Source organism: Fusarium coffeatum (assembly GCF_003316985.1).
Source record: "Fusarium coffeatum strain FIESC_28 chromosome Unknown BRIP53273_contig_87, whole genome shotgun sequence".
In the NCBI taxonomy this organism is placed as follows: Eukaryota; Fungi; Ascomycota; class Sordariomycetes; order Hypocreales; family Nectriaceae; genus Fusarium; species Fusarium coffeatum.
This window is the reverse complement of record NW_022157882.1, coordinates 313,116-340,969: the sequence shown is the minus strand read 5'-3', so window position 1 is coordinate 340,969 and position 27,854 is coordinate 313,116. Positions and strand designations below refer to the sequence as shown.

The 27,854-nt window shown below is 49.3% G+C and overlaps 7 protein-coding genes across 7 annotated transcripts; 3 read left to right on the top strand and 4 right to left on the bottom strand.

Annotated features, from left to right (window-relative positions):
* Positions 1–6: 6 nt before the first annotated feature.
* Positions 7–6,861, top strand: FIESC28_04298 (uncharacterized protein; the record flags this gene model as incomplete). Its single annotated transcript, XM_031158445.1, has 4 exons — positions 7–614; positions 663–808; positions 998–6,674; positions 6,732–6,861. The coding sequence occupies 4 exons, from the start codon at positions 7–9 to the stop codon at positions 6,859–6,861; spliced, it is 6,561 nt and encodes a 2,186-aa protein (XP_031017591.1).
* A 746-nt stretch (positions 6,862–7,607) lies between these two features.
* Positions 7,608–10,326, top strand: FIESC28_04297 (uncharacterized protein; the record flags this gene model as incomplete). Its single annotated transcript, XM_031158444.1, has 2 exons — positions 7,608–8,565; positions 8,663–10,326. 2 exons carry the CDS (start codon positions 7,608–7,610, stop codon positions 10,324–10,326), a joined length of 2,622 nt encoding a protein of 873 aa, XP_031017590.1.
* A 2-nt stretch (positions 10,327–10,328) lies between these two features.
* On the bottom strand, positions 10,329–12,359 carry FIESC28_04296 (uncharacterized protein; the record flags this gene model as incomplete). The annotated part of the gene is made up of 1 exon (XM_031158443.1): positions 10,329–12,359. The coding sequence occupies one exon, from the start codon at positions 12,357–12,359 to the stop codon at positions 10,329–10,331; it is 2,031 nt and encodes a 676-aa protein (XP_031017589.1).
* A 756-nt stretch (positions 12,360–13,115) lies between these two features.
* On the bottom strand, positions 13,116–15,213 carry FIESC28_04295 (uncharacterized protein; the record flags this gene model as incomplete). The annotated part of the gene is made up of 4 exons (XM_031158442.1): positions 13,116–14,699; positions 14,766–14,959; positions 15,013–15,105; positions 15,168–15,213. 4 exons carry the CDS (start codon positions 15,211–15,213, stop codon positions 13,116–13,118), a joined length of 1,917 nt encoding a protein of 638 aa, XP_031017588.1.
* A 599-nt stretch (positions 15,214–15,812) lies between these two features.
* FIESC28_04294 (uncharacterized protein) lies at positions 15,813–17,556 on the bottom strand (the record flags this gene model as incomplete). Its single annotated transcript, XM_031158441.1, has 4 exons — positions 15,813–16,512; positions 16,553–16,785; positions 16,836–17,438; positions 17,491–17,556. 4 exons carry the CDS (start codon positions 17,554–17,556, stop codon positions 15,813–15,815), a joined length of 1,602 nt encoding a protein of 533 aa, XP_031017587.1.
* A 1,801-nt stretch (positions 17,557–19,357) lies between these two features.
* Positions 19,358–22,724, bottom strand: FIESC28_04293 (uncharacterized protein; the record flags this gene model as incomplete). The annotated part of the gene is made up of 8 exons (XM_031158440.1): positions 19,358–21,348; positions 21,402–21,447; positions 21,506–21,590; positions 21,645–21,686; positions 21,781–21,907; positions 21,978–22,310; positions 22,366–22,533; positions 22,634–22,724. The coding sequence occupies 8 exons, from the start codon at positions 22,722–22,724 to the stop codon at positions 19,358–19,360; spliced, it is 2,883 nt and encodes a 960-aa protein (XP_031017586.1).
* Positions 22,725–23,259: 535 nt separating this feature from the next.
* Positions 23,260–24,501, top strand: FIESC28_04292 (uncharacterized protein; the record flags this gene model as incomplete). Its single annotated transcript, XM_031158439.1, has 2 exons — positions 23,260–23,349; positions 23,407–24,501. 2 exons carry the CDS (start codon positions 23,260–23,262, stop codon positions 24,499–24,501), a joined length of 1,185 nt encoding a protein of 394 aa, XP_031017585.1.
* Between the last annotated feature and the right edge of the window lie 3,353 nt (positions 24,502–27,854).

Here is a 27,854-nt window from a genome sequence, read left to right as displayed (position 1 = left end):
GTCCCAATGCCTAACACAAGTCTTCGTCGGCCTCAGAAGGGCTTCCGGAGAGGAGGAAAGGTCGCCTATCATGGCAGTCGTACACGCACATTCGCGGCCTCGTCGAGAAACGAGGCCACGTCGGCAGACGAGAAGTGGGAGCGGACTCGGTTGGCGCATAGCATCGATGAGAACATGGGCTTTGAACGCTATGAAAGCGGAAAGAAAAGAGAAGGATGGTTGGTAAACGTTCAACCTACTGCGGTCGAGGACGAACGGAATTCCGGTGGTCGGGCGGCTATAGATTGCTACTTCATCGAGGAAGATGGTTCGACCTTCAAGTCGACGGTGGAATTCGAGCCTTACTTCTTGATTGCTGTCAGGAAGGGTCGCGAGACCGAGGTCGAAGCTTGGGTCAAGAAGGTTCCTGGAGACGGTGTCGTCAAGTCGATTCGAAAAGTTGAGAGGGATGATCTCAACATGCCCAATCACTTGCTCGGCTACCGAAGGACATTCCTTGAACTCAGGTTTACCAATGTCAACGACCTCATGGCTGCGAGGAGGGATATCATGCCCATTGCGGAGAAGAACAAGAAGAACATGAATGCCATGGATGCTTACGCCGAAGTTCAAACGTAAGTACCACTCACCGAACCTGGCAGGACGAAGCTAACAAGACACAGAAATGGGAACGGCGATTTTGACCTTTTTGATGATTCACGAGACGACGACAGAAACATGAATACCGCACAATCCGATCCCAGCGACTTTATTGTCGATATTAGAGAATATGATGTACCATACCATGTACGAGTAATGATAGATTTGGGTAAGTCTTTTCTGTTGTACAACTCCTTTCTTTCTACAAGCTTTACATGATGTTTGCAACCAAGTATTTGCTACTTCAGAGCCTTTACGGCCATGAGACCACTATTCACCATTGCCCTGATTATTGCTTCTTTACACAACTTTATTATTGCTTTGCTCTTGTCATGCATAAGCTAACCAGGACAAACAGATATACGAGCCGGTAAATGGTACTTCGTAGAAGCCAAACATGGCGTCACAAAGATCTTGCCCAACGAGGAGAGATCACTGCCGGCCGAACCCGTTGTTATGGCCTACGATATTGAGACATCGAAACAACCCCTTAAATTTCCTGATGCTGCCTCCGATCAGATCATCATGATTTCTTACATGATCGACGGTCAAGGATTCTTAATTACGAATCGTCAAATCCTCTCCGAGGACATTGGCGATTTCGACTACACCCCTAAGCCAGAATACCCGGGTCCTTTCATGATTTTCAATGAGCCCGATGAAAAGTCCGTAATCGAGAGATTCTTCCTCCACATTAAGGAGGCTCGGCCAACGGTTATCGCAACTTACAACGGTGACTTTTTCGATTGGCCCTTTGTGGAAGCACGAGCTAGTATCAATGGAATCGATATGTACCAAGAAATTGGCTGGAAGAAAGACAGCGAGGATCAGTACAAGTGTAACTACAGTGTACACATGGACTGTTTCCATTGGGTCAACCGAGATTCTTACCTTCCCCAAGGTTCCCGTGGTTTGAAAGCTGTCACTGTTGCAAAGCTCGGATACGACCCTGACGAGCTCGATCCCGAATTGATGACACCGTATGCGACTGAACGACCGCAAACACTCGCAGAGTACTCCGTTTCCGATGCTGTTGCAACATACTATCTTTATATGAAATATGTCCATCCCTTCATCTTCTCTCTCTGTACAATTCTGCCGCTGAGCGGTGATGAAGTCTTGAGAAAGGGTACCGGTACACTTTGCGAAATGCTGCTGATGGTGCAGGCTTACCAAAGAGAAATTGTGCTTCCGAACAAGTACATCACACCGAAGGAAGCTTTCTGGGATGGTCATCTTCTCGACTCTGAAACCTACGTTGGTGGTCACGTCGAGAGTATTGAAGCAGGAGTGTTCCGAGCTGATATTCCTGTGGATTTCGCTGTTGATCCTGGAGCTATTGACGAGCTTCTACATGATCTCGATGCCGCCCTCAAGTTTGTGATTACCGTGGAAGAGAATAAGAAAATCGAGGATGTGGAGAACTACGACGAAGTCAAGGCTCAAATTGTCGAGAGACTCAACAAGCTGAAAGAAACGCCAAACCGTCACGAAAAGCCCTTGATCTACCATCTTGACGTCGCCTCTATGTACCCCAACATTATGACAACCAACCGATTGCAACCCGATTCCATGATTCAGGAGTCTGATTGCGCCGCCTGCGATTTCAACCGACCTGGCAAGACCTGCGACAGACGAATGCCCTGGGCTTGGAGAGGTGAATACATTCCAGCAAAGCGAGATGAGTACAACATGATTCGGCATGCACTTGAGAACGAGAAGTTTCCAGGAAAATTCCCAAGCTCTCCCATGCGGCCATTCCAAGAACTGAGTGCAGACGAGCAAGCCAGTCTTATTCGAAAGCGTCTCCAACTATATTCCCAAAAGGTTTATCACAAGATTCACGACTCAACTACCATCGTTCGAGAGGCTATCATCTGTCAGCGAGAGAATCCCTTTTATATCAACACTGTCCGCGATTTCCGTGATCGTCGATATGATTACAAGGGCAAGGCGAAGGTATGGAAGGGAAAGACATCAAGTCTGCAGTCCGCCGGTGCACCTTCAACCGAAGTTGATGCCGCAAAGAAGATGATTATTCTTTACGACTCGCTACAATTGGCTCACAAGGTTATTCTGAACTCCTTCTACGGTTACGTCATGAGAAAGGGATCTCGTTGGTACTCACTTGAAATGGCTGGTGTTACTTGTCTGACAGGTGCTCACATTATTCAAATGGCTCGACAGCTAGTCGAACGACTTGGACGACCTCTGGAGCTGGATACCGATGGTATTTGGTGTATGCTTCCGGCAACATTCCCTGAGAACTTCTCTTTCAAGATGAAGGGCGGCAAGAAGCTCAACATCTCATACCCCTGTGTCATGTTGAACCATCTTGTCCACGCCAAATTCACAAATCATCAGTACCAGACACTTGTTGATCAGAAGACTCTCAAGTACGAGACACACAGCGATAACTCTATTTTCTTCGAAGTTGATGGTCCTTACAAGGCAATGGTTCTGCCAACATCAAAGGAGGAAGACAAGAACTTGAAGAAGCGATATGCTGTCTTCAACGACGATGGCAGTCTGGCTGAGTTGAAGGGTTTCGAGGTGAAGCGTCGTGGTGAGCTGAAGCTCATCAAGATCTTCCAACAGCAAATCTTCAAATTTTTCCTCGAAGGAGAAACGCTTGCTGACTGTTACGGAGCTGTTGCGAAGGTTGCCAACCGTTGGTTGGATGTGTTGCATAGCAAGGGTACAACACTGGCTGATGAAGAGCTGATGGAGCTTATTTCTGAGAACCGAAGCATGTCCAAGACTCTAGAAGAGTACGGCAACCAAAAGTCCACCAGTATCACCACCGCCAAGCGTCTTGCGGACTTCTTAGGTGAACAGATGGTCAAGGACAAGGGTTTGAATTGTAAATTCATTATCTGCGCTCGACCCAAGAACGCGCCTGTCACAGAACGTGCCATTCCCGTTGCTATCTTCTCGGCAGAGGAGTCAGTCAAGCGAGCATACCTGAAGAAGTGGTTGAAGGAGGAGCCTACCGACACTGATCCTCGCGCACTACTCGACTGGGACTATTACCTGGACCGATTAGGTTCCGTCATTCAAAAGCTGATCACCATTCCTGCGGCTCTCCAGAAGGTCCGCAACCCTGTTCCTAGAGTGCCGCATCCCGACTGGCTTCAGAGGAGGATCAACATCAAGGACGACAAGCTCAAGCAGAAGAAGCTCACCGACCTCTTTAAGAAGAACCCCTTGGAGGATGCCTCAGTTGATGACCTGGAAGACTTTGGCAGCAAGCTTCTGAAACCGAAGCAAGTTAGTGATGTAATTGCGTCCTCTCAAGTTGCCACTGTCCAGAAACGCAAATCTCCTGAGCCAGCTGAGGAGCCTGATCCCATGTCTGCACTTCCCAAAGTCATGCCAAGTGCTTCAGAGAACTACGAAGCGTGGCTGATGTACCAGAAGCAGAAGTGGAAGCTTCAAAAACAGGCCAGAATCCGTCGACGACAATTGTTCGGTGACAGAAGAGGCGGTGCTGTTACCAACCTGCAGCAGACATTCATGAAGCAGGCGCACACTACCTACATGAGCAACTGGCAGGTCTTGCATCTCAAAACGACCGAAACGCCTGGTATTGTCATGGCGTATGTCCTTATCGATGCCAAGATCCACACCCTCAAGGTCAATGTTCCTCGTCAAGTCTTCCTTAACCTCAAGAGTCAGGATCTACCTGATGTTGAAGTTGAGGGCTGCGAGGTCGAGCAAGTCAACTACACTTTGCCCAACGGTCACCCCTCCAGTCACCTCTTCAAGTTGACTGTATCGGAAGATGTATACTTCAACGAGAGTGAGAAGTTCTCCCTGCTATTCAACCACCCTAGTGTTGAAGGAGTCTACGAGAAGCAAGTGCCACTAAATATTCGTGCCGTCCTGCGTCTTGGAAACCAATGTACAGTTGATGCAACACAGCACGCTGTTCTTGGAAAGGGTCTTGAGCAAGGTTTTGACTTAGCAGGTCTGAAGCGACCAGCCAAAACACGAACTTATCTCGAAACATCACCTCTGGCTTATATCTACATCTCGCACATCACAGCTGGCGAACGCCAAATCTTTGGTATCTTCTCTACCACCAACGACCAAGCCCACGTTGTCATTCTCTCAAAGAACAGGGACTCTGGACAAGATCTTCCCAATATCACCAGGATGTACTCCGAGATGCTTGCTAGACGCCATGCCGAAGCCGCTGGCACAAACTGGCAGGACTGCTTCACATACCAGGAGAAGCTACACATCAAGATGACACAAGTGACTACTCGGCGTAAGGCTCATCTGGAGATCAGCGACGTTGTCAAGAAGATGCGCAAGGACGAGCCAAGACCGCAGATGATGGTTATTCAGTCCTCTCAGCGTCAGCTTCTTATTCATGATGTCCCTATCTTGGGCGAATTCCCAGTCCTTCCCTTGAAGTACGATATGGCGGATAGTTCGGTGCCACCTTTAGGTTGGCAGTCTGTTATTGCCAAGCGTCTTGTTGGTCATTACCTTGGTCTTGGTTCATGGATTCTGCACCTAACAGCGTTGGCTCGTTATGGCGATGTTCCTTTATGTAACCTGGAACGTGACGATCCTCGCTTCCTAATCGACATTGCTTACGCCCGTCGCCTCCAGGCCAATGGAGTCGTGCTTTGGTGGTCTCCTGGCGCTCGTCCTGATCATGCTGGCTATGAAAAAGATGATCTTCTCGGTCCTCTCGATACCGTCAAGATGCCAAACATAAATAACCCGGGAACTTTCTCGTCAGTTTGTATCGATCTGGATGTCCGAAACTTGGCCATCAACACTATCCTGACCTCGTCTCTCATCAACGAGTTGGAGGGTGCCGACTCGGTCTCTTTCAACCCTGCCGCTGATGATTCCGAGACACTTGCTTCTGAGAATGCCTTCGCGAATGCTGGTGTCCTTGTGCTTCGCGAGATGGTCAAGGCTTGGTGGACAGAAGCTTGCAAGGGAAGCACCATGGCTGATGTCTTGGTGCAGCATCTTGTCAGATGGGTTGAGAACCCCGACTCGTTCATGTATGACCGAGCCCTGCACTACTATGTGCAGATGATGTCTCGCAAAGCCTTCCAGCAGCTCATGGCTGATTTCCGTCGAGTTGGATCTCAGGTCGTTTTTGCCAACGCTAACCGCCTTATTCTTCAAACCACGAAGGCCGAGGTTGGCAATGCATACGCCTACAGCCAGTATATCATCAAGTCTATCAAGAGCAAACCACTCTTCCATTTCATCGATTTGGAGATCAAGGAGTACTGGGATTATCTTGTTTGGTACGATGAGTACAACTATGGAGGCAAAGCCACCACAGAGGTTGTCGATGCTGAAGAGCAGAACCTTGAGACAATTATGAACTGGCAGATGGCGACATTCTTGCCAGAACAGGTCCGGCCGACGTTCCAAGACTGGGTGATTGAGTTCATTCAACTTATGCACCAGCTCAAGAGACCTCACAATGGCGACCCCGATGCCACACCCCGCCTCACACAGTTACCAAGCAAGGGCCTAGAAGAGCATGAAGGCCAGATCATCTTGGGCAAGGCGTTCGAGAAGCCTTTGAAGAAGGACATCCTCGGTCTTCTCAACAGGCGGAAGCGCGAGATGCTCCGGCCTGAGCTCGCTGGAGATTGGGATTTCCCCGAGCTTCCTGGCTCTCACCTCAACTCACGCGACCCAGTTCTCGAGCTTGTCAAATCACTCATGCAAGTACTCGGCCTTGACAAGAACATCACTTTGGAAGCTCGTCTTCTTCGAAAGGAACTCCTAGCTCTATTTGAAGTACGCGAGTTCTCGAAGGAGGGCACATTCACCAACCCATCAGAGAGTCTACGACTTCCTCAGGTGTCTTGTGATAGCTGTACCATGATGCGAGACCTAGACTTGTGCAAAGACGAGGATCTGTTCGGCGAAGGTGCATCATGGCGTTGTAACTTCTGCGGAACCGAGTTCGACCGTGTCGCCTTAGAAGAGCGCTTGTTGGGTATAGTAGAGAGTTGGATCGTTGAATGGACAACACAGGATCTTAAGTGTGTCCGTTGTGGTGCATTGAAATCCAATGACTTTATGGAACACTGTACATGCAGTGGAGAGTGGAAGGAGATAGTATCACGACAGGATGTGAGCAAAAGGCTTGGAGTTATGAAGAAGGTTGCTGGGTTTTATGAGCTCAGGATGCTTACTGATGTAGTAGAAGGCTTACATGGGGGTTTGTAAAGGAGTTTAGAGCTTATGCATGGAATACGGAGTTGATCAGGTATCAAAGGAATTGCAATGGACACAGATATAGATACATTTGTTTAATAGAATAATGATCTCAAGAATTATATCATCAAATCTTTGGCTCGTATTCGGCAATAGTGAGTACCTTTGCCATCTATTGTGGTGGGTTGCCTTAAGACGTATGAGAGGGGTTAGGCGGATTCGAAGAGGCCTCACTGCAAAAAGGCGAAGACTGAGAGCTGGAAAAGTCGTGCATTACAGCGCTTACCTGTTTCACTTCAAGTGTCTTTTTGCTTTGCAGACGATAAAAGCCCGATATCTGTATCATTGCCTACCTCATTAGCTGTCAATTGCTGTATGTTAGATCTAGATAGCTCTTTCCTGTGTAAGTGACCGTAAGGCTGATTCGAGGAAGGTACAACGACACTAACCTCCTACCCTACCTGCATGGGATACTCCACTGTATCGTAATGTGTAAGACGGAAGGCAGGTACCGTCCTGTAGTTACGATCCTAGGAAAATGGTTCGCCCATGCAGAGGCCGCCGGCTAAATCACCCACAAGGCAACTTGACTACACTCGAACTTGTGACCAAAAGAAGGAAGGCCCCCCAATCTCACCTTCCCCTTATAACCCCTCAAAGCTATTTATTTGCATTTTCCCCTCGACTGTTGCCTTAACAAAGCCACTCAGCATATTCGGTCCCATTTCTTATTAATTTCAAGCCCGTTCAATTAAAAAATGGATCAATTCAGACGTAAAGACCGGCGCGGGGCCGTCTATGTCCAACACAATAGCTTCGGCCCCACAGCCCGGCGCCGGCTTCTACCAGCAACAGCCACGGCTCCGAATACACCGGTTGCAGATTTCTCGCCAATGCCCAAGGTTGAGGCCTCATTTGATCTTTATGCTTTGGGATTGGACCCTCAGCCAATGTCATTTATGCATCCTGAGTTCAATAGCGACTACTATTGCCCTGCATCTCTTGTTAAATTAGACCCAGACTCCGGCTTCAACTTAAGCGAAGGACTCGAAAATCGAGACATTAGTACAATTTCTAGTATAAGCACCGATACCTCCCCTTCTGAAGGTTCCATGTTATCCTCTGTTTCAACTGATGGCGACGCATATACCGTTTTGAGGGATCGAGCTCATTCAAGAGGCCCCAGTCCATTGAGCAGAGGCGGGCGAACTGCCGGGCCTGATAACCCGCCGCCTTCTTTTGTTTGCCTGGGGCCTCAGTGTCAGCTAGCTTTCTCGTCAGAAAAAGATCTCAACTCTCACGTCAAGTCATCTCATACTCATATATGCAACTGGGCCGGTTGTGATCAGCCTAGTTTCTCCACCAGAGACGGTCTCATCTACCACGTCAAGGTCCAACACCTCGTCATTTGCCCATCCCCTGGATGCACGGAGACTTTCTTTCAAAGCATCAATATTCTTAAGTCACATATTTCCATGGCTCATCCCGAGGTTGGGAAGGATGATGCAAAGGAATGGAAGCTTCCGGCTAAAGCCAACATGGACGTGGTGGAAGCCTGGAGGAACTCTTCAAGCAACCCATGCGAAACTACACCATCACGGAAACGAAAGTATAGTAGCCCTGACGAAGAGATGGCCATGGGGTTGTGGAAAGCGAAACGCCAATGTCAGGATCGACTCCACAATGTCGTCGAGAAGCGAGCTAGAAAGAATGCTGGTGAGTATCTTGAATCTCTTATACCTGGCATATCGCAGCGTTTCAAATACCTCGAATGAACACTCTTTGCGAATATCAGCAAGTTAACGATGCAAAGGTACCCCGCGAAGTGTCGAGAGCCCTACAGACCTTATCCGAGGACGAGCTTCACAACGTATAGAAACGACGAGTTTCCCGCTGGTCTTCGAACACTCTATTCTTCCTTTCTTGACACAATATCTACCCATCTGGGTCGGTCCTCGCTATGTGGTGACAGTTACCCGAGGCAAATCACCACAAGCTAAGAGGATCTGTATCATGGCTCCAAAGCAGATCTCCCGCGCCCGCAAGGTTCTGATCTTTACCCATGTCAAAGACCTGATTCCCCGCAACTTTTCAACACTTGTTAGCCTTGCTTTCGCGCAAGGAGAAGTAAAGAGAACCGTAACCTGGGCTCGGGGTCTGGGCAGAGACCACAAAGACGATATCTGCTCAGCCCGAAATCCATATTTCTTCCGCGATCCTTGTATGGGAGACAGCATTGGCGTGACAGGCAATGGTGCGTTTGAAGATAGCACGGCGACACTTGGCCCTTGTGTTACTGTAGGAGGTGGGAGTTACTGGCTGGGCAACTTTCATCCTTTCTTGGAGGCATACCAGCAGCTTGGTCAAGAGGCACAGATCGAGCATCCTTCCTCTCAAGATCGCAAACGGTGTGTGGACGAGGGCCACGATGCCATGGCCCAAGAGAAAAGTTTCAAGCTGGGCAGACTTGAGGTAACATCAGGTCTAAACCTCCAGACAACAAGGATCTCGCATGATCCTTACTGGGATGAGTGCGATATGGACAAGCCGCTCGTTGTAACAGACTGGGCTCTCATCGGCTCTCGTTCTTCACAGGCGAACATTCTCCGGCGGTTCCCTTCGGAAACTCAACCACCAACCCAAGAGCCTATCGTCGCCACCACAACAGCTATTACACCTGGGGCCGACGTCCTGTCCAGTGGACGAACTTCTGGATACCAACGAGGCCAGATCTGCGAGATCCCCGCGTACGTCTCGGGAGACGAGAACCAAACATCCAAGGCCACTAGAGAATGGTTTATCGAAGAGCCTTGGTCACAGGACGATGAGGATGCATGGATCCGCGGTGGAATTGGTGTCAATGGCGATAGTGGCGCAGGTGTTGTAGACGCCAACACCTATGGTCTAATCGGCCAAGTCTGGGGACGCAATGCTTACTGGGGCCCGGGGCAGCGTGTCACCTACTTCACTCCCATTTCGGATATATTCGACGACATTCAGGAGAAGTGTGGGCAGCAAACACGTCCCCAGCTTCCGCAGTATCGTGACGAGGCGAATTGCTTTTCTTTACACCCATCCTGTCGACAGTGCTTTGATCTACGAGCATACCTCAACAGCAGCAGAAGAAGTTCACGAATGTCGCTTCAAAGCATGTTAATGGGCATAAGTGACAGCGACCAGGACCTCACCTCAATCGAGGCTGTTTCAGAACTAGCTACACCAAGGGATTACCCTCGCTATTCGGGTATCGAAGAGACAATTGCTTCTCTTCATGGTATAACCTCGCCTGCAGGACCGTTTGGTTATCCCGGTACTCCTATGATCGCCGATATGAAGAGTCCCTATGCAACTGAGTTAGATGCAGGGGATCTATACGAGACAAATACCAACGAGCCTGCTCAGCCTCGGAAGCGAAAATCAAGTTTCGCCATTGGGCCTGGGTCAGAAAGCTGGAAGAGGCAGAGAACTTATGGTTAAAATCAGCCAGCAAAGCCTCCTCTTGCCATCTTTTTAGCTCGAGCGTCGCGGCGGTTATGATTCGCCCGAGATCCTTTGTTCGCCTCCTTGTTCTTCCTGGCACTTTCTGTCTCCTTCTCGCCTGTCGGTCCTGCGACATTGCCTCCTCTTCCGCGACCACGTCCTCGGCCGCGGCCACGACCGCCTCCTCTTCCACCTCTGGATGACCCACCATCAGGATCACTTCCTTCTTCTCCTGATCCGGCTGGAGAGGCTCGCCAGGACGTACGCTCCAATTGCGCCTGCTGTCCACTGAAGGCGTACTTTGCTTCCAGTCGCCGCTTCTGCTGCGGGTTTCTGACGAGTATGAGAGCCCAACCCTCGATTGCTTCATCGGTCATGCCGGTCTCCTGTCTCAACTTGGCTCGCGGACTGCCACGTCTTGTTGCAGCGTCTCGGTCGAACAGCTTGGAGTCCATCTGGTAGGCACGGAAGAGTGCCTCCTCGTTACCATCACTCGCCGCATCGGCTTCCTGGTTGGATGCGTCGACAGTACCACCAACATCATCAGCATCGTAGGTATCGTCACGTTCGTCGTCATCTGAATCGAATGCCGCCAGGGCAGAGAGGATAGCCGATTTGTTCGGGGCGTTTTCTTTGTCCTTGAGCAACTCATCGGCACTTTTCCCGGGCTTCTTCCCGAATGAAACCTTTGAAACATCCATCGCAAGGCGGTCGAAATCATCATCGTCAAAGACATTATGCCGCGTAGGCACTTGTGGTGGAGTAGAGCGTGGTGCAAGATCCGTGTGTTTATCTTCTGGGTGTGTTGACCTGCTCGTGGTTAGCTGAGAATCAATCTGATGATGTAGTATATCGTACAATGCTTCGCTACGGTCAGCGTTGGCCAAGTGAGGCGGTAATTCCGCAGTTAGCAAGTTCATAACGACTTGCTCCGCATCCTCTCCATATTCATCAAGACATTTGGATATAAACGCAGATCCAAGGTGAGGGAACACATCCTGGACCTGCGTGATGTGACTCATTCGGTGAACGTGAATATCAGCATCCACTTCTTGCTGTGACTCCTTTCCTTTTCCTTTGTCAACTTTCCGTCTCACCAACCGTTTAGGGCGAACCATCGCCCCCTTTCTATAGGCCTCGAGTGCTGTGATTCGCTTCTTGAAATTGTCCGTTGCTACTCCAGAGTCCTCAGCTCTTCGCAGTAGAATTTTTAGTAGAGGTGTATTGGTGATAAGTTCAGGGACGAGAGAATCGTTGACATTGAGAGGGCCGACCTTGTGGGCATCAGCCGCTTCCTTGAGAGCATAGAGCTGATCGCTCAGCATAGACCACTTGGCCGGCTCAATGTCTATTAGTCCAATAAGGCATAGATAAGTGGTTGTCAAGATGACTTTTCGTAGAGGTGGGTTCATGACGCGAAAGCACACAATAAGACCGTCAAGGAAATCAGAGCCAGCGAGAAATAATGTGCAGGCATCTGGTGAGGCATGTAGAAGATAGTTTAGCCGTATCAGGCGAGCCTCAACCGCCTTCAAATCTCCTTTAATGCCGGCCTCCAGCTGAGGGATAAGCTGCTTCTTCAGTCCGGTAAGACTCGCCTCTATCTCGCTTGCATGTTGTTGGAAGAGCTTTGCAATAAGAGGTGCTGTAGCTTTCCGAGGAAATATTCTCGCGACATTTGCCAAGAATGCATAGTCGAAGAGTTGTGAAGGCGGAGACACAGAAAAGACTCGTGAAATAAGTTGAAAAACAGCTTTGGGTAGTGTTGTTGAGTGAGATTCTAGGATTGTGAAGCCTGCCTCTGCTGTCTCTTCCGCAAACGAGGACAGAAATGTTGCAACAGAATCATCACGCGCTAAACGATCACTATCGAAGCGCGACAAAGTTTCCTTAAGATCCTTTTCGGGAAGTGCAACAAGTGCGCGGCAGATTGATGTCCAGGCTTGAAGAAGTGAGTTCCATTCGCTGGCGGAGAGATGTTGTCGCCATGATGGCGGGGGGAAGGGTGCGAGTGGTGGTAAAGATGCCATCTTTACTGAGAGAAATCGATGTCGACCTTTGTGTGCGGCAAGAAAAGAGGGTTGTTTTATGAGACTTCGGTCAAGGAAGAGCTGATTTTTATATAGTGTCGCTCATTAACACCATAAGAATTGTATCGTGGCTCAAGTGTCTGCATCGCCGGATGATTCATCAGAAAGTGGATTCTCACTGCCTGCAAGCTGATGGATGAAGTCAACATGAAGAAGGTACAAAGAAGAGAATTTGACCAATCAGAGTAACTGTTTGTGAAACACTAAACCGTAAGTGGGTTGGGGTACTCAAGGCAAGAGCTGCCCTGGTTGCTAGTGCCGCACATCAACATCAAGCTATTAATGGAAGCCATAGATGATCTCACTTGAATCCACCTGCCTTATCTTGATAATTAATAGTTGGGGTTGGGAAGAAGGTAAGGTTTGTAGTAAAGTGGAAGACTGCCTAATCAAAAAAGATGAATAGGCTGAGCATACCAAGACAAATAGAACATATCACCAAAGGTAACAAAAGCCTCTATTTCTAGATTGCTTGACCGAACGCACGAATCCTCATGAACCCTTCTTGAAGAACATGGTTTAATTTCTAATCCTATACAATAACCATTTCTGTTCGGACACAACGCCAATCGATGCTCAGAGTACAGAACCTCTTGAATAATCCAACGCCTTTCCGCATTCCAACTCTTCTTTCCTCCGTCTCTCCCATATATAACACGCCCTGTGAAGCGATTCCTGGCGTCACGATGTAGTATCTTAAAAATCCCACAAGGTACATTCCCTTGGTGGGGGTAACTCGGGCATGAGCCCATCCGCAAAGGTACCTGTTTGTGCGAACGCCATCCACTGGGCCTTGGATTTGTCGTCGTACTTCTCAGGAGGTAACTCGGTGTCCGCTGAGTATCCTGGAGGTCCGTTGGGAAACCAGATTCGCCGCCAGGTTCCATCAAAATCTTTAATACCAGGCAAGCCTTCCTTGTAAGTAACGGGTTTGCCTTTAAACATAGAGAGCTGTCCGTCCATTCCCTTGGAGCTGTAACTTTCGACTGGCGGGTGCTGTTTGCTGCTTCCAGGTGGGTATGGGCTCCCCGCTGTAGCGGTTGCTGCGGTTGCTACCGACGTTTGCTGCGACGCAAATGGGTTTGAAGAAGCTGAATTGGCGGTCGCGGTGTTCGTAGGTTGACCAAAGGGGCTTGCTGCTGGTTGAGAAGGTTGACCGAATGGGTTGCTGGCTTGCGACTGGTTGTTTTGTGATGCAAACCCATTGGCCTGAGGTTGTGAGGGTTGGCCAAAAGGATTGTTCGCTGCTTGGTTAGTGGTGTTTGTGGAAGCGAACGGGTTAGACGCCGCTGGCGACGGGGCACTCGATGGCTGTCCAAAAGGTGAAGCTCCTTGCGCAGGCTGAGACGGCTTTCCGAACGGGTTGGCTGCTGCATTGTTTTGATTATTGTTGTTTGAGCCGAATGGGTTAGCGCTTTGGTTTGCAGCGGTACTGGGAGCACCGAAGGGGCTCGCTGAAGCATTGTTATTATTCGCTGCAGCTCCGAAGGGACTGGCGGTGTTGTTTGTTGTACTGGGAGCTCCAAAAGGACTTGGCTTTGCACCAAGTTGGCTTGCCTGTCCAAAAGCACTGCCTCCTGCCCCAAGTTGTGAGGGCTGCCCGAACGCACTGCCCTGTGAGTTAGGTTGCGAGGGTTGCCCAAAAGCGCTACCCCCAGAATTCGGTTGTGAAGGTTGGCCGAAAACACTACCTCCAGCGTTAGGCTGGGAGGGCTGTCCGAAAGCTGGTGTCCCGAACGCGCTGGGCTGCGAACCCAATGCTGAAGGCTGTCCAAAGGCAGAGGCCGGTTGAGAAGGTTGACCAAAAGCCGAGGGTTGACTAGGCTGTCCGAACGCAGATCCAGTTTGTCCTAGTTGTGAAGGTTGACCAAACGCCGATGGTTGTGAGGGCTGGCCAAAAGCTGAGCCTCCCTGCGCTGGCTGTGACGGTTGCCCAAACGCAGGAGCTCCAAACGCGCTCGGTTTCGCGCCGAGAGCTGAGGGCTGACCAAAAGCACTTGCACCTGTTGATGCGCCACCACCAAAGGGAGATGCGGTATTGTTGTTGTTCGATCCGAAGGGGTTTGATTGAGCTGGAGTCTCGGCAATTGTCGATTTGGGTCGCTTTCCAACAAGAAATTCTCCGAAGGGAGCTCCTTGTGTTCCTTCTCTGCAGATATCGTGGCGGTTGGGATGATTATTTTCGGCGCTGACTATGAATTCCACAGCTCCCTTAACATCGCGGAGGGCGGTTTGCATTTGCTGCTGCGCGTTCGCGTATAGTTCTTGTGCTTCATTCAGCTACAGTCGCATTGCGGGTTAGCTTCGGTACGTCCCGTACAAGAGACAGATTGACTGGATGCTCACAGATTGTTGTTCGTTTCCTGAAGCCTTGCCCATCATAAAGTGTAGTCGCAGCTCTTCAAAACTTTGCTCACGGGGAAATCCTCCAAAGAGCTGTCCAGGAGCATCTCGCCCTGGCGCATAGGCTGAGAGAATCCATTGCGGTACCTCGCTCGTCAAATCCTTTTCGATTGTATCGGCGTTGATACTATATTTCTCTGTTGGGCTGTTAATTCGTGTCCTTTTCGTCAAGGTCGGAGGTCATTCGCACCAGCTGGGTTTTGGTTATTGCCTCCTAGAGCTCCGAAGCGGTTTGAAGATTGGTTTGAATTGTTCGGGTTTACGTGATCGAATCGGCAGCGATCTGTAGACAAGTTAGCATGGTTAATACGGATAGATTCACACTCATGGGAGATTGAGACGCACTGCCAAACTTGCAGTTTCCTTGCTGGAAGAATTTACAGATCGTCATCTTGGACGGATGATTCTGAAGGTAGGATTAATTATCTTTGGTTCGAAACTTTGACACTATCAGCCAAAGTCGCCGTATCGGGAGCTACCTCATGACGAGGATGAGGTTCCAACGCCAATGGCAATGTCTTGGCTGGAATTTGAGAAGATGGTCTTAGAAGATGTTGAAAAGATTGATTAATGAAAGTGTGAAGGAAAGAAAGCTTAGGCTTCTATCAGCCTTTCCCAGCCTCGCTGGAGCCGTTGGGTTTTTGCGAACGCGGTATGCTCAAGATTACAGTGGGGCTCAATGCGCTAAAGCTCTGTCCCTGAATCACGGGCATGGAGCTGCAGCTTAAGTATTGTTCTTTCTTTTGAATAGATAGTCCAATTAAACAGCAACACAAGAGATGATAATCACTAATTAATCAAGCAGTGATCACATCTGCAGCATTTGTTTTCAAATTTGTTTGATTCATTTTTATATATAAATAGTCATTTCGTCATAAGGTTTGTCCTGATCTGTACCTATTTTGGACAGACTCAAACCATTACTTTGCCATGTTCACGATGTCGCTATATACAAATTGACACAAAACCCCTTTTCTTCTCTATTCATACTCAGGATGAGACATGAGCAGCCTTTCGGAACTCGACCATAGGTCCGTTCTTGGCACTGGTGAAAATATCACGAAGCTGCATCTCACCAGGTCGGTGTCGACCCCATTCATTGTTGGGGTGACCCTCAGCAGGATCAACGATGCCGACGGCCTTGCGCATATCATAGAGATACATGGTGCGGGCGAGAGTGTTGGTCATCTCAACGTATGCAAGACCCTTGCCGATGCAGCCACGGGGTCCAATGCTGAAGGGGCAGAATGCGCTGGCAGCCAGAGAAACCTCCTCTTCAGTTGTCTTTCGGCCGGTGAGGGGGTTGAGGGCACCAGCGATCCATCGCTCGGGCACGTACTCATAGGGAGAGGGGTAGTAGGACTCGTTGTGGTGGATGGTATAATGGGGAACGCCGACGACTGTGCCCTCAGGGATGGCACGGCCTTCGATGGTCATGCCGCCAGAGAGAACCTCACGGGGGACGATACCACCGACTGATGGGGACATTCGCATGGCTTCGTCGATACAGGCGCGGAGGTAGGTACAAGATGCGAGGGTAGCGCCCTGGCAGATCTCCTCAACATCGTTGAACTTGCTTCGGATTTCTTCGTTGACTCTCTCGAGAGCACGGGGGCATCGGACGAGGTAGAAGAGGGTGGCGGCCATAGCAGTAGAAGTGGTATCGGATCCAGCAATGATACTCCCGAAGCTATTAGTTGGATTTTCTATTGCCGGCGTATATCACTTACAGAAGGTTGGACTCGGACCAAAGCTCAGGAGTGGTGAAACCCTGACCAGTTTCGGGATCACGAGCCTTGAGGAGGTAGTAGAAGAAGTCGCGACGGTCAGTCTCCTCGCCGAGCTTGGTGCGCTCAGTGAGTTGACTCTTGCTGTATGCCATATAACGAGCACGACCAGCAGCCAGTCCGGGGAAGAGGAATCTGTCCAAGCTCAGCTTGTTGACGATAGACATGGTTCCACACTATCACCAGTCAGCTTCGGGTTTCACGTCATTCTCTATGATGCACTTACAAGAAGGTGGCGCGTGGTGGCGGCTTCAACAAGGCCCAGGGCGAAACGGTTGGTTGGGCTTTCAAGCATGTGGAAAGCCTTACCAAAGCACAAATCACCAAGAATATCCATAGCAAGGTAGTTGCACCAGTCGCTCATCTTGCGAGGCTGGGTCCAGCCCTTGTTGTCAGGAGAGCCATCTGCCATGCCAATCTGCTCGCAGAAAGTGCGGATGTTACCAAGGATGTATCGCTGCATCTCCTTCATGGCACTCTCGGAGAAAGCTTGAGACATGACACGGCGCTTGCGGGCGTGGACTTCCTTGTCGCGGGAGTTGTGGGTGTTGGCAGTGGGATGGACAAAGGCATCGTAGAACTCGGCCTTTCTGACGTTTGAGCGGAAGCCGTAGATCTCCTTGAGGGCCTTGTTGGAGTTGAAGGTGATCGAGTTGGGGCCGAAACGAATGACGGGACCGTACTTTTGGTGCATGCGCCAGAACTCGAGCTGTCTGTCACCCTTCCAGGCGTGGTAGAGCTGGTAGCCATCTGTGATCTTGGCGAGGAAAGGACCTGGGTACTTGGCCAGAGGGTGGAACCAGACTCTGTAGACGACAATAGCGACACCCTGAATATATTAGTCTGAGGGTAAAGTATAAGCTGTAGAAGACTTCACTTACATAGAATACAGCTCCTCCTGCCAACAACCCCAGGTAGGCTAATAAGTGTGATGTATTGAACGACATCTTGTCTGTCTCACTCATACACAAGAGAGTCTTGGGAATGGATAGAGAAGAATAGTAGACAATAGTAACAAGAGAAGCGGAAGCCCCGGGGAGTTAAATAGTCTTATCAGTAAACAAACCAAGCTGCAAGCTGCCCCCATGACCACCCTCTTCTCTTGTCTCTTCGTATCGTCTAGCTCATCATGCCCACTTCTCTCACAATCTTTTCCCATTGACTCCATGACATGGCCATGGCTGACGCTCTTAATCGGCTGGCGGCGGCACACAAAGCTTGTCAATATTCACAAACTTGTTGCAAGGGTGGAGGGGGGCGTGTAACTGTTACTCGAGTTCTCTCTGTACGGCTAAGTTCGGATTGCAAATAGCGGAACTGCTTTTGGATGGATCGCGGAGAATTGTGAGATTGCGGGGGAGATTTACAAGTCCAGGCTCTGTGGGGTTCCTGGAATTGGGGAATTGTTATGACTTCAAGGCTTCAAGCCCATGCTAGTCAATTCTAACCATCTTTTTCTTAGCTCCTTTCCTGGTATCTCTCCAATTCAACCTCGGAGTTTTACTACAGTCCAAATTATCTCTACTATCGTGAGAAATAGTTGTCCGTCCCAATTGTAAATAGCAGTATAAAACTATCTGATTCCCTCCAGATCTAAGTGATACCTCACAACATTCAACGCCCGCTGGCTTACGACAACAATGCTAAAACCGTCACCGTTAGCCCAGCCTCGATGATACATGATACATAGAAAAAGAGGTCACCTGCTCAATTTCTGACTTTCCTCTTTAAAGCACAGTAAGACGCCAATCGATCCTCCAGCTCAAGCCAAGTCAACGTCTACATGCCGTCATTTCTATCCAGACAATATGTATATCAACAACCATTGTCCTCAGGCTTTGTTCTCCAACAACTCGGCACGTTATATCAAGATCGGCATGGTTTCGGGCCATGGCTCAACAAACGGCACATGACCCATACTGCGGAATCAGTAACATCCTTCAGATTTTTCTTTTCTCTTGGTAATGCAGCAGGGGGGCACAAGCTTGTCTTCCTTGCTCGGCTGCATCATGTCCGATGATGACCGCGGCGTTGTGGATATTCGGAGTCCCGTGAGTGGAGACGGAATTCTATGACTCGGAGTGGGCACGGAAAACTGCGACATACATGCCTAATTCAACCTTGACCACGGTTCTTTTGACATAACAACATTGGCAGGAATGGATACGATAGGGTAATAATTTCTTTGTAGCTTGTTGGTCAGCCGCTGACCAAGTTCTAGGGCAAGTCTAGATCAAGTTCATGTGATGCTCATTGCGACTCTATTATCTATTGTGCAAGGTCTTAGGATCTGTGCTCAATTGGAAGATACAGTCTGCAGCTATGAAGCAAACATATACGAACAATATATAACCCAGAAGCCACACACCAAAGCCACCTAGGTACTACTCATGCAGGTGAGATATCACATAGTGTAGTATAATCGATAAGGACTGCATTCTTCGTCTAACTGACAGAGCACGATTCACCCTCTTTTGCATATCCCTTACCCTACATCTGCCCGCTAATCTCACCTGGCCTTTAACAGCAGCTTCTCCAGATCACCACACAACTGACATACATATATGAAACGAGGTTATATATTGTACGCACTAACATTAAGCTCATAGACTTCGCCACCGTACATTATTCATTACCCAAAAAACTGTCCGACCCATTAACTCCCTCGAGGTATCAAGTATTCCAATAGCATACAACATTGACGACAAACCAGTGTCGCGTCGCCCACACCCTTCAACCACAACTTACTTAATTAAAATACCTTGGCTCATTGAACACATGGTATCTGTGCTGTCGCACACCTTGACCCCGGAACATAGCAGGGAACCTCCATCCTTCAGGTACATCCTTCTCTTGGACTCGACGATTGCGCTCCTTGTCCGATTGGGCTTCGAGCTTAGCAATCTCCTCCTTTGACTCGGGGATCTTGAACTTGGCGACCTGGAGCTCAGTATCTGTGATCGAGCTGCGACTGACACGGGCATATCCTACACGCTTGAGGCGCTTGAAAAGGATGTATTCACACCATCGATCCCAGTCTGAGGGATCCACGTCTTTCATACCCGAAGTTTCGCTTACGTAGGTGTTGTAATTGCCCTTCTTTGGTTTTGTCACCAGGTAACTAAGCAAGAATGCTGGTCGAGGAGTTGAGCCCATGAGCTCGGCGAGATACAGAGATTGCAGTCGTCGATCCTCAGGATCTTCTTCCTGTCCGGAGTGGAAGACAAAAACATCCACAAGCTGGCCGTAGACATCTAGTGTAGCATGAATGGCAGGAGCCAGCTCACCGACAGGGCTAGGTAGAAGATGATGTGTCGAGTTCAAGATAGGAAATTTGGACAGCAAAGCGGCACCCCAGGTGTGCTTGTTGGGGCCAGGACCGTAGTCAACGTACATGCCAAGATCCTCAGCAAGAAATTGTGTAGCGTCACGGTTACCCATGATAATACGCTGATTATCTGATTCGAGAAGTCCGATTACATCGATCTCTAATTCCTTGATGAGATCTCGCATGCGATACTCTGATGCCCACATATCGTTGTCAAACGAGAAGTGGATCGTCCAGATACCAGCAGTGAGAATGCGGTCCTCACCGTGATACGGCTGATGGTTGTTGGCGGGGAAGCGCTGGAAGGCCGCGATGAGGAACAGGATGTTGATTAAGATGGTCGAGACTCCGAAATACTTTCTTCGCTGAGTGGGCAGAGATCGCTTTGGAGTTTGTCGCTGGGGGCCGGCACTATTAATGCCGTATACACCAGCACCAATACAGGACATCATTGTATACATGACCCAGTCGGTGCGCTCACGGACAAGGTGGCCTCCTGGAACAAAAGCATAGGCCACAACCCATACGTGGAAGAGAACCAAGAAGTTATAGATAAGGAATCCGGTGCCAAAGGTCGTCGCGGGGTTGGTCTTGGCTCCGTGAACAAGAATAGGGACCGAGTATGCCATCAAGTAAGTAGCAAGGGTGAGGGCGCCATAGTAACCAGACCAGTGACTGAAAAATGTCAGAAACATGGCTCCTGCGGTACCAGCGATATAGGCACCCCAGCTGCTCGCAACCCTAGGTTGCCATACTCCAGCGAAGAGACCCAGTGACATGACAAGAACAGTGAGCCAACCATGGGTAGAGAAGTAGGGGCCGCGAATAGGATATCCTTCCCATCCCCAGAGGATCATGGTACTAGTGTCGGACAGTAGCGAGTGGAGGCCAAAGAACAACCCCGCAAGGCCAAGCGAGGCAAGGAAGCTGGAGCTTGTTCTAGCAGGGTTGGTGACCAGACCAGCAGCAAGAGGTGTTCTTCGAGTGAAGCGAAGGGCGGCTAGAAAACCGAGGACAAGGCCGGTGTTGTTCCAGCCACCATTCGCGGCATGCATAATAGGCCAGATAGGGTTATTCGTCCACCATGCGAATTTGGCTGTTGACGAAAGGATGAGACCAATCATCCAACCAAGAATCTTAGACTCGAGACGTCCCTCATGCACGGATTCCGCAAACAGACTTCCAGCCCAGCCCAAGCATGACATGAAAACACCAAAACCAACGGTGAAAAGTCGCATGCTGGGTTCTTCGACTAGGTAGGCTGCAATGCCTGATAGAGAGAGGAGGTGTACAACACGCAGGTTGTTCACTATCAGAGATCGTGCCGAGCGATTCGCAAGAATGAAAGGCGAAATAGTTGTCATAACTGCAACTTCGTATCCGGAAATGCCCATGTACCAGAGTGGGAAATCTATAAGATGTTAGAACCACATATCCTATTCTCTATGGTTTGAGATGACTTACACCACACCACAAGGCCCAGACTAGTCAGGATAGTCCAGAAAACGTACTATAGAAAGTCAATGTTTGGTTTCTTCCCATCATGCATGAATGTTGCGTTAACTCACCCCATGGTAAATTTCAGCGGCAATATCAAGTGCCTCGGACCAGCTGAAATGAACAGTAAAAACGCCTCCGGTTGCGGTCTCCTTTCTAAAGACTTATATCAATAACTGTAAGCCGTCTCCTCGATAATCCAGAACTTACTCCTTTTCTAAGACGGCAGATGGGACTGATGAGAGATTCTCACTGCGAAAGACTTAGACAATGACCTCAAAACGTGTCTATTGGACAAAAGGCTGTTCTGACAGCCAAAGACTATCTGGGAAGCCATCAGACGTACCCCTTGCTCGCACCCTTAACATCTCTAACCTCAATATCGAAGGTACTGAAATCGAGGGCAGTTACAGCGTCGAATGCTACATCGAAAATAATCAAGGACCACTCGAAAAAGGCGTAGGTAGTGTAGGCTGATTGGCATGGTTTGTTAGTGGGCTGTATGAGCACGGGCGTTTAATCGGCTAATAAGCGATATCTTACCTCCAGCGACTCGATGAACCTTGTGCTGAATGAAGAAGTAAATCAATGGCACAAGGGTACCGAAGAAAGCCGAGGCCAGGTACTTTCGGTATTTAATGGCCTGCGGATTGGCGGGGCTAAGTGCGATACAGCCAGTCGTCCACGGAAGCGTCGCAACAATGTATGAAATCATTAGGATATCGTGCCAATCGTGGTCATCTGTAGATGTAATGTATGTCCAACCGCCGCAGGTAAGTGTTCGCACGAGTCCCATAATGGCGACAAATGCAGGCAGCTTCTGGCCCGGCTTGCGCGTAAGAAGATACCATAAGCCGACGAGAGCGAATCGAGGACCTATTCCCTGTCAGCATGAAGAGATTACTGTACAATTGAGTCGATTGTTGTGTACCGGATGTGATGGCGATAAAAATCATGAAAAAAGATCGCTCAGGGTATCGATCGCCGATTGTCGCGGACACCGAGGGAAACCATTCTTGCGGATAACCGTAGAACTCGTTCTTCACGATCTTGTGATAGTGAAGGTAGAGACCGATAATCAATGCGCTGAAGAAAGCAGCTATAACAACACACATTAGCTTCTCGATCAAAGATCATGGAGTTCCGAAACGAATGCGCATATAACCACGCAACAACAAATAAGAAAGCAACCAACGTACTGTACGCGACGATTGTGTGCGCCCAACTGACCAAGCTTCCGTTGAAGCTCAGCACGACGCCGGTGTCTTTGTCCTTGTATTTCGAAGCCATTTTGTATGAGAAAACAACTCAACAAACACTCAAGAATCCCATCCGGACCTTCCGGGAACCAAAGAGTAGAGATTTCAGAACGAGCGACGATAATAAATAGGCATGAGAATGGTGAGATGCCCTCTTGGCGAACATAAACAGCCCTCGGACCTTTGACGTTACCTCCACCGCGACGTAATACCTTGGACTGGTAATTAATACGAAGTGGAGCCACTACAGGGCAAAAGTGGCAGGGGCCATGGGGGGTTGTTTTCGGAAATCGGATTTTGACAATGGCCCGCGCGCCTTCCCGAGACGAATGAGAGGCAGGGGAGGGGAGCATAAACAAACGGCGTCACAACGCTTGCCTTTTTGGATCTGGACGCGCCAACCTGCACCTGCCAGTCATGGAAGGTCCAGACACGCGAGGCTGACACTGCCCCACTAAAAAAGTTATCGATCTGCCAGCCTTGTCCGCAAAAAAACTTCCATCAAGCGAGCTAGCACCTTTTCCAGACCATACCATACTCACCGATTTTGGTCGCAAACGTTCAAAATGTCTGGAGTCACCGATAAAGCGAGATTCTATCTCGAACGCGCTGTACCGCAATTGAGAGAGTGGGAGGAGAAGGGAATTTTCTCAAAGGTATGTCTTTTCCTAATCCTGCGAAAACATCATCAGCTAATCTTGTTGCTTTTCCAGGAGGAGATTCGCACTATTGTCCAGAAGCGCAACGACTACGAGCACAAAGTCCTTGCCCCTCGAAACAAACCCTCGGAATGGTCCTCATATGCGCAATGGGAGCAGTCCCTTGAGTCCCTGCGTACTAAACGCTGCAAGCGCCTCAAGATCCGACACCTCCAATCTGCTCAAGCCGGTCAAGGTCGCACATTAGCGATCTACGAACGAGGCGTCAACCGACACCCAGGAAGCAGTGCTCTTTGGCGGGAATATCTTTCATACATTTCAAGCATCAAGTCATCCAAGCGATGGCGCAGGACGATGACCAATGCTCTGCGCATGATGCCCACCGACCATACTCTCTGGATCGTGGCCGGCCGACGATCAGCTCAGAATGGCGACATGGCTGCCGCACGTGGATTCTTCATGAGAGGTTGCCGCTTCTGCACAACAAGCCCATCGCTTTGGATCGAGTATGCTCGCACGGAAATGGAGTGGCTTCAGAAGCTCGACAAGAGAAAGGAGACATCAAAGCCTGGTCACGATGTGCTCCGACCCGAACGTGAGGAAGATGGAGATGAGCTTCGTATTGATAGCGACGACGAAGAGGACGATGGTGATCTTCCTGAGCCATCGATTGCGCAGTCCAAGGCTATTGATAAGCAATCTGCGCAGCAGCTGAAGTCCAACCCCGCCATGGATGGTGCTATTCCTATGGCTATTTTCGATATCTCGAAGAAGCAGGGCTTCTTCAATGCCAACACTGCAGAGATGTTCTTCGAAGTTTTCGCCTCTTTCACAAAGCTCTCATCCCAGCCCAGAATATTGCAGCATGTTCTCGCTGTTTTGGACCAGGAGTACCCCAACCATCCCGCTACTTGCAATGTTCATATTCGCCAGCCTATTATGGGAGTCAGCCCCGAGACTGCAGAGTTCCCCAAGAACCTCAGGGAGGTACTGGCACGCTTGAACAAGTACATGGAGACTACAACGGACCGTGCGGAATTGAGGAAGAAGACTGTTGCATGGATTGACGAGTACCTGGCGTTGGTCACTTTGGATGAGGGTATTCGGGCAGTTCTGGAGCATACCAAGAAGAAGATGGAAGCGATCTAAAGCGCTAGGCGAGGAAAATAATCATAGAGCGAAATATCAAAACTTTTGTGTTGTTTCTATTGTAAATACTGCTGAAAGTATAATCATTTGTCTATTTGGAAAATGTTTACGGGTTCCGCATGATCATTCGTGGATTGAGGTTATTCACAATCCGCCCGCTTGCAATTGATTGCTAGTTAACATGGTCATGCTTGCTTTTCATGTTTATAGTTGCTTAAAATAAATCCCACACATGGGCAAGGCGATCATTGCGATATCGGAGCAGAAATCTACTCTGTAGACTCTCTGCGAAGTGATTTGAAGATGCATAATTAATGCCTATATATTCATTCAAGTTTAAGGCTACGACTACCTAGAAATACAGTAACTGGGGATCGTCGCGTGGTGGTTGCAAGCCCCGGCCCGATGTTAGGGTGACCCAGCGTTTTGGGATCATTCCGTCACGGACTTATCCTGTGGGGCTTGGAGTCTAGACAACCTTGGACAGCGTGATTAACAGCAATTATACGCTTGAAGAAAACGAAAGTAATTCACAGAGAGTGAAATGCCTCTACTTTATTCTTACGTAGTAGTATACACATCCATGTGAATATCATCCTACCCAAGCAGCCACCGGAAAATTGCATCGACCAACAGCTACAGCAACGGTGCCTGAAGAGGGTGCCATGCCACGCGATTGTTGGTCCCGCAAGCGACTGGAGCACTCTCTATGGCATCATGCATCATGTAACCTAGCGAAGGATGCATGGGGAAGCCAGAATGGCATCTGAGCCGTTCTATTTGCAGGCACATTTGTATCTCCTGACCGCAATAAGCTTCACCCAAGCTTCAGCGATCAAGATGCTTGATCAAACCCTGGATGCATCCTCCACTACTATTTGCTTATAAAGCAAGACTGACATGAGATTGTATGCCATATTACGGATACATACTTTTGATGTTAAGTAGGGTTCCATCCACTATCTGGGATGTGTATATCTGATTTCTGTATCCTCTGGGAGAGATTGGGTACAGTAACGAAAACGCATGCCTTTTGTTGAGTGAGAGCAAGGCGTTCCTGGGCAAACTTTCTTGGTTATGATTCAGAACAAGACAGAAGAGGCGTCAATGGCCCCAAGAAACTAGTTTCATGGATGAAAAAGCAACGCCATTTCGATTGAGATGGGCAGGAGAAGGCGTTTCTAAAGCGAGGGACCGAGACAGATCTGCAAGCATCATCTGGTTGGCCCATCCCTCTATTGATCACTCACCACCCTTTCATTGCTTTGCTGACCAGCCCAGAGCGCTGGCACAGAAGACTCACTCAACAGCACATCCTAATGAGGGAAATGCAGGCAATTTGAGTCACTAGCTTGTCCCTTTAAACTCTTGCCTTTGCCAGCAACTCGTAGCACAGCAAACCATTTGCCACTGACCCCGTTCTTAATTGATGTGGGGTGAGTTCACGACAGGGGAATTAAAGCACGGTAAGTTACATGGAGGGGAGAGGCGCGGTCAACGGACAGCCGGGAGAAGAAGAGGGGACTAGAGACGGATAGAAGAGAGATTAGAAGGGTGAAAAGAGGGGAAGGGAAGACTTTCAATCGATCCTGAGCCTGTAGTCTGCCACTATGTCGTGCCAGTGAGTAGGTTATGTCGACTTGTGGGATATCTAGACCAGCCAGTTTGAATTACAATCCATTCCTTGAGGAGTCAACGCCCAGCCAACAATCATGACCTACCAAACATACTTCAACGGCAATCAAACCATAATCGACAAGAGGGATAATGTTCATTGACTGTTTATTAGGGCCGTGGAACAAACAGACCCTGCCAAGTCAGTCACCCACCTCAAAGCGGCGCGTGGATAATCTGGAATCGTACAGTGCGCGACCCGGAGAGTGTGAGTGGGCGGTCGGATCGTGAGTAAGAAATGAGAGGATTTAAGGCTGGATCTGGAGACGAATTACCAAAGGATAATTAAAAGTAAACGAAGTAAATATTATAGAGTCGAGTGAGAAAGAACCTCGTAAACTGAAATGATTGATGAACAGGAGAAAGTAACATTTTAATCACAAGTTAGGCTCAACCCTGGAACCTTTGCTTGGTGGATGAAGAGCGGACACCTCTTGCGGTCGGTAGTGTAAAGTACAGCAGTGCAATCCATGAGATTGTCGATTATTTTCAAGGGTCCAAACGCGAACAAAAGAAACAAATACCAGAATGACGATCAATTAAAGGGACAAAACTGGAGCTCGAGCATTTCAGCGGAGAAATTTTCATTAACAAATTATCGGAGGTGAATTGCTGTAAGGAAAAGTGAATGAGGTTGCCAGCCCAGCCCAGGCCGTTGGCGGTACGGAGAAAAACGATGGAAGGCAAGGTACAGTTGACAAGGCAAGGCAAGGTGAGGTAAGGTACGGTATTTCACATAACTACCCCCCTTCCCCCGTTCCTTTCTGCTGCCCATTTCCCGCCTGTTTTCCCCTCTCAAACTCTTTTACCTCTTTTTCCTTTACTGTTTCATTCTGATTCTTTTCTCTTTCCATCTGTGTTGCTGTTGTGCGCACATTTGTCTTCTGAGCTGCTCACTTATACGGACGCGGAGCCATCTCCAAATCGTCGGGTGGTTTTTCAGGGCACCCCAAGCCTGCTGAGTTGGGTATTAGTGGGAGCCAGGGCAGTTCAATCGGCCTCACTCTCGACGCAACACTACTGAAAAATCAGTATCGTTCAGCAAAATGACCGACAAAAGATGAGATTTCATGACAGAAATGAGGGTGACGGCCCTCACCGGCTTCTCAAAGATAGCCCAGAACACAGCGACTTGAGACGGCGCTGGCTGTTCTGGTCATGACGACCTGCCTGACAAGGATCCATCCACTGGCATCCACTCGGGAAGCGCCAGTGGTGGGTGGACAGCCCGCATCAGGCGCCACCACAGACAATCCCCGGACTCAAAGCCGACAAGCTCTGCGCCTCTTTCGGTCAGAAACAAGAAAAAAGTACTCGACCCAATGGATTGACGAAATGCCGTGGGCAATGTCAGCTGTCTAATAGGAAAAACATTGCCCTGGAAGTGGCAGTGGTGCTGTTGCGAATGGAAGGGGTCTGGTTTGTCATGTTCCTGGCGCCAAATGGCCCGGCCCTTTCTTTGTATGGGTCATGGCACAGGGGCCGAAAGAACTGGACTTACGGGGCGTGTGAGTGCAGTCAGCGCCCGCGACTGATTATGGTCGAATTCGATCTGGATGAGACAGCGTCTGCACAAGTGTGCAGAGGCAAATGCCGGTCTTGAATGAACCGTTACATTGGGCATTCGTGGTGTCGAATCTGTGCGACACATCCCGCGTGCTCAGACAGAGAGTATCTGC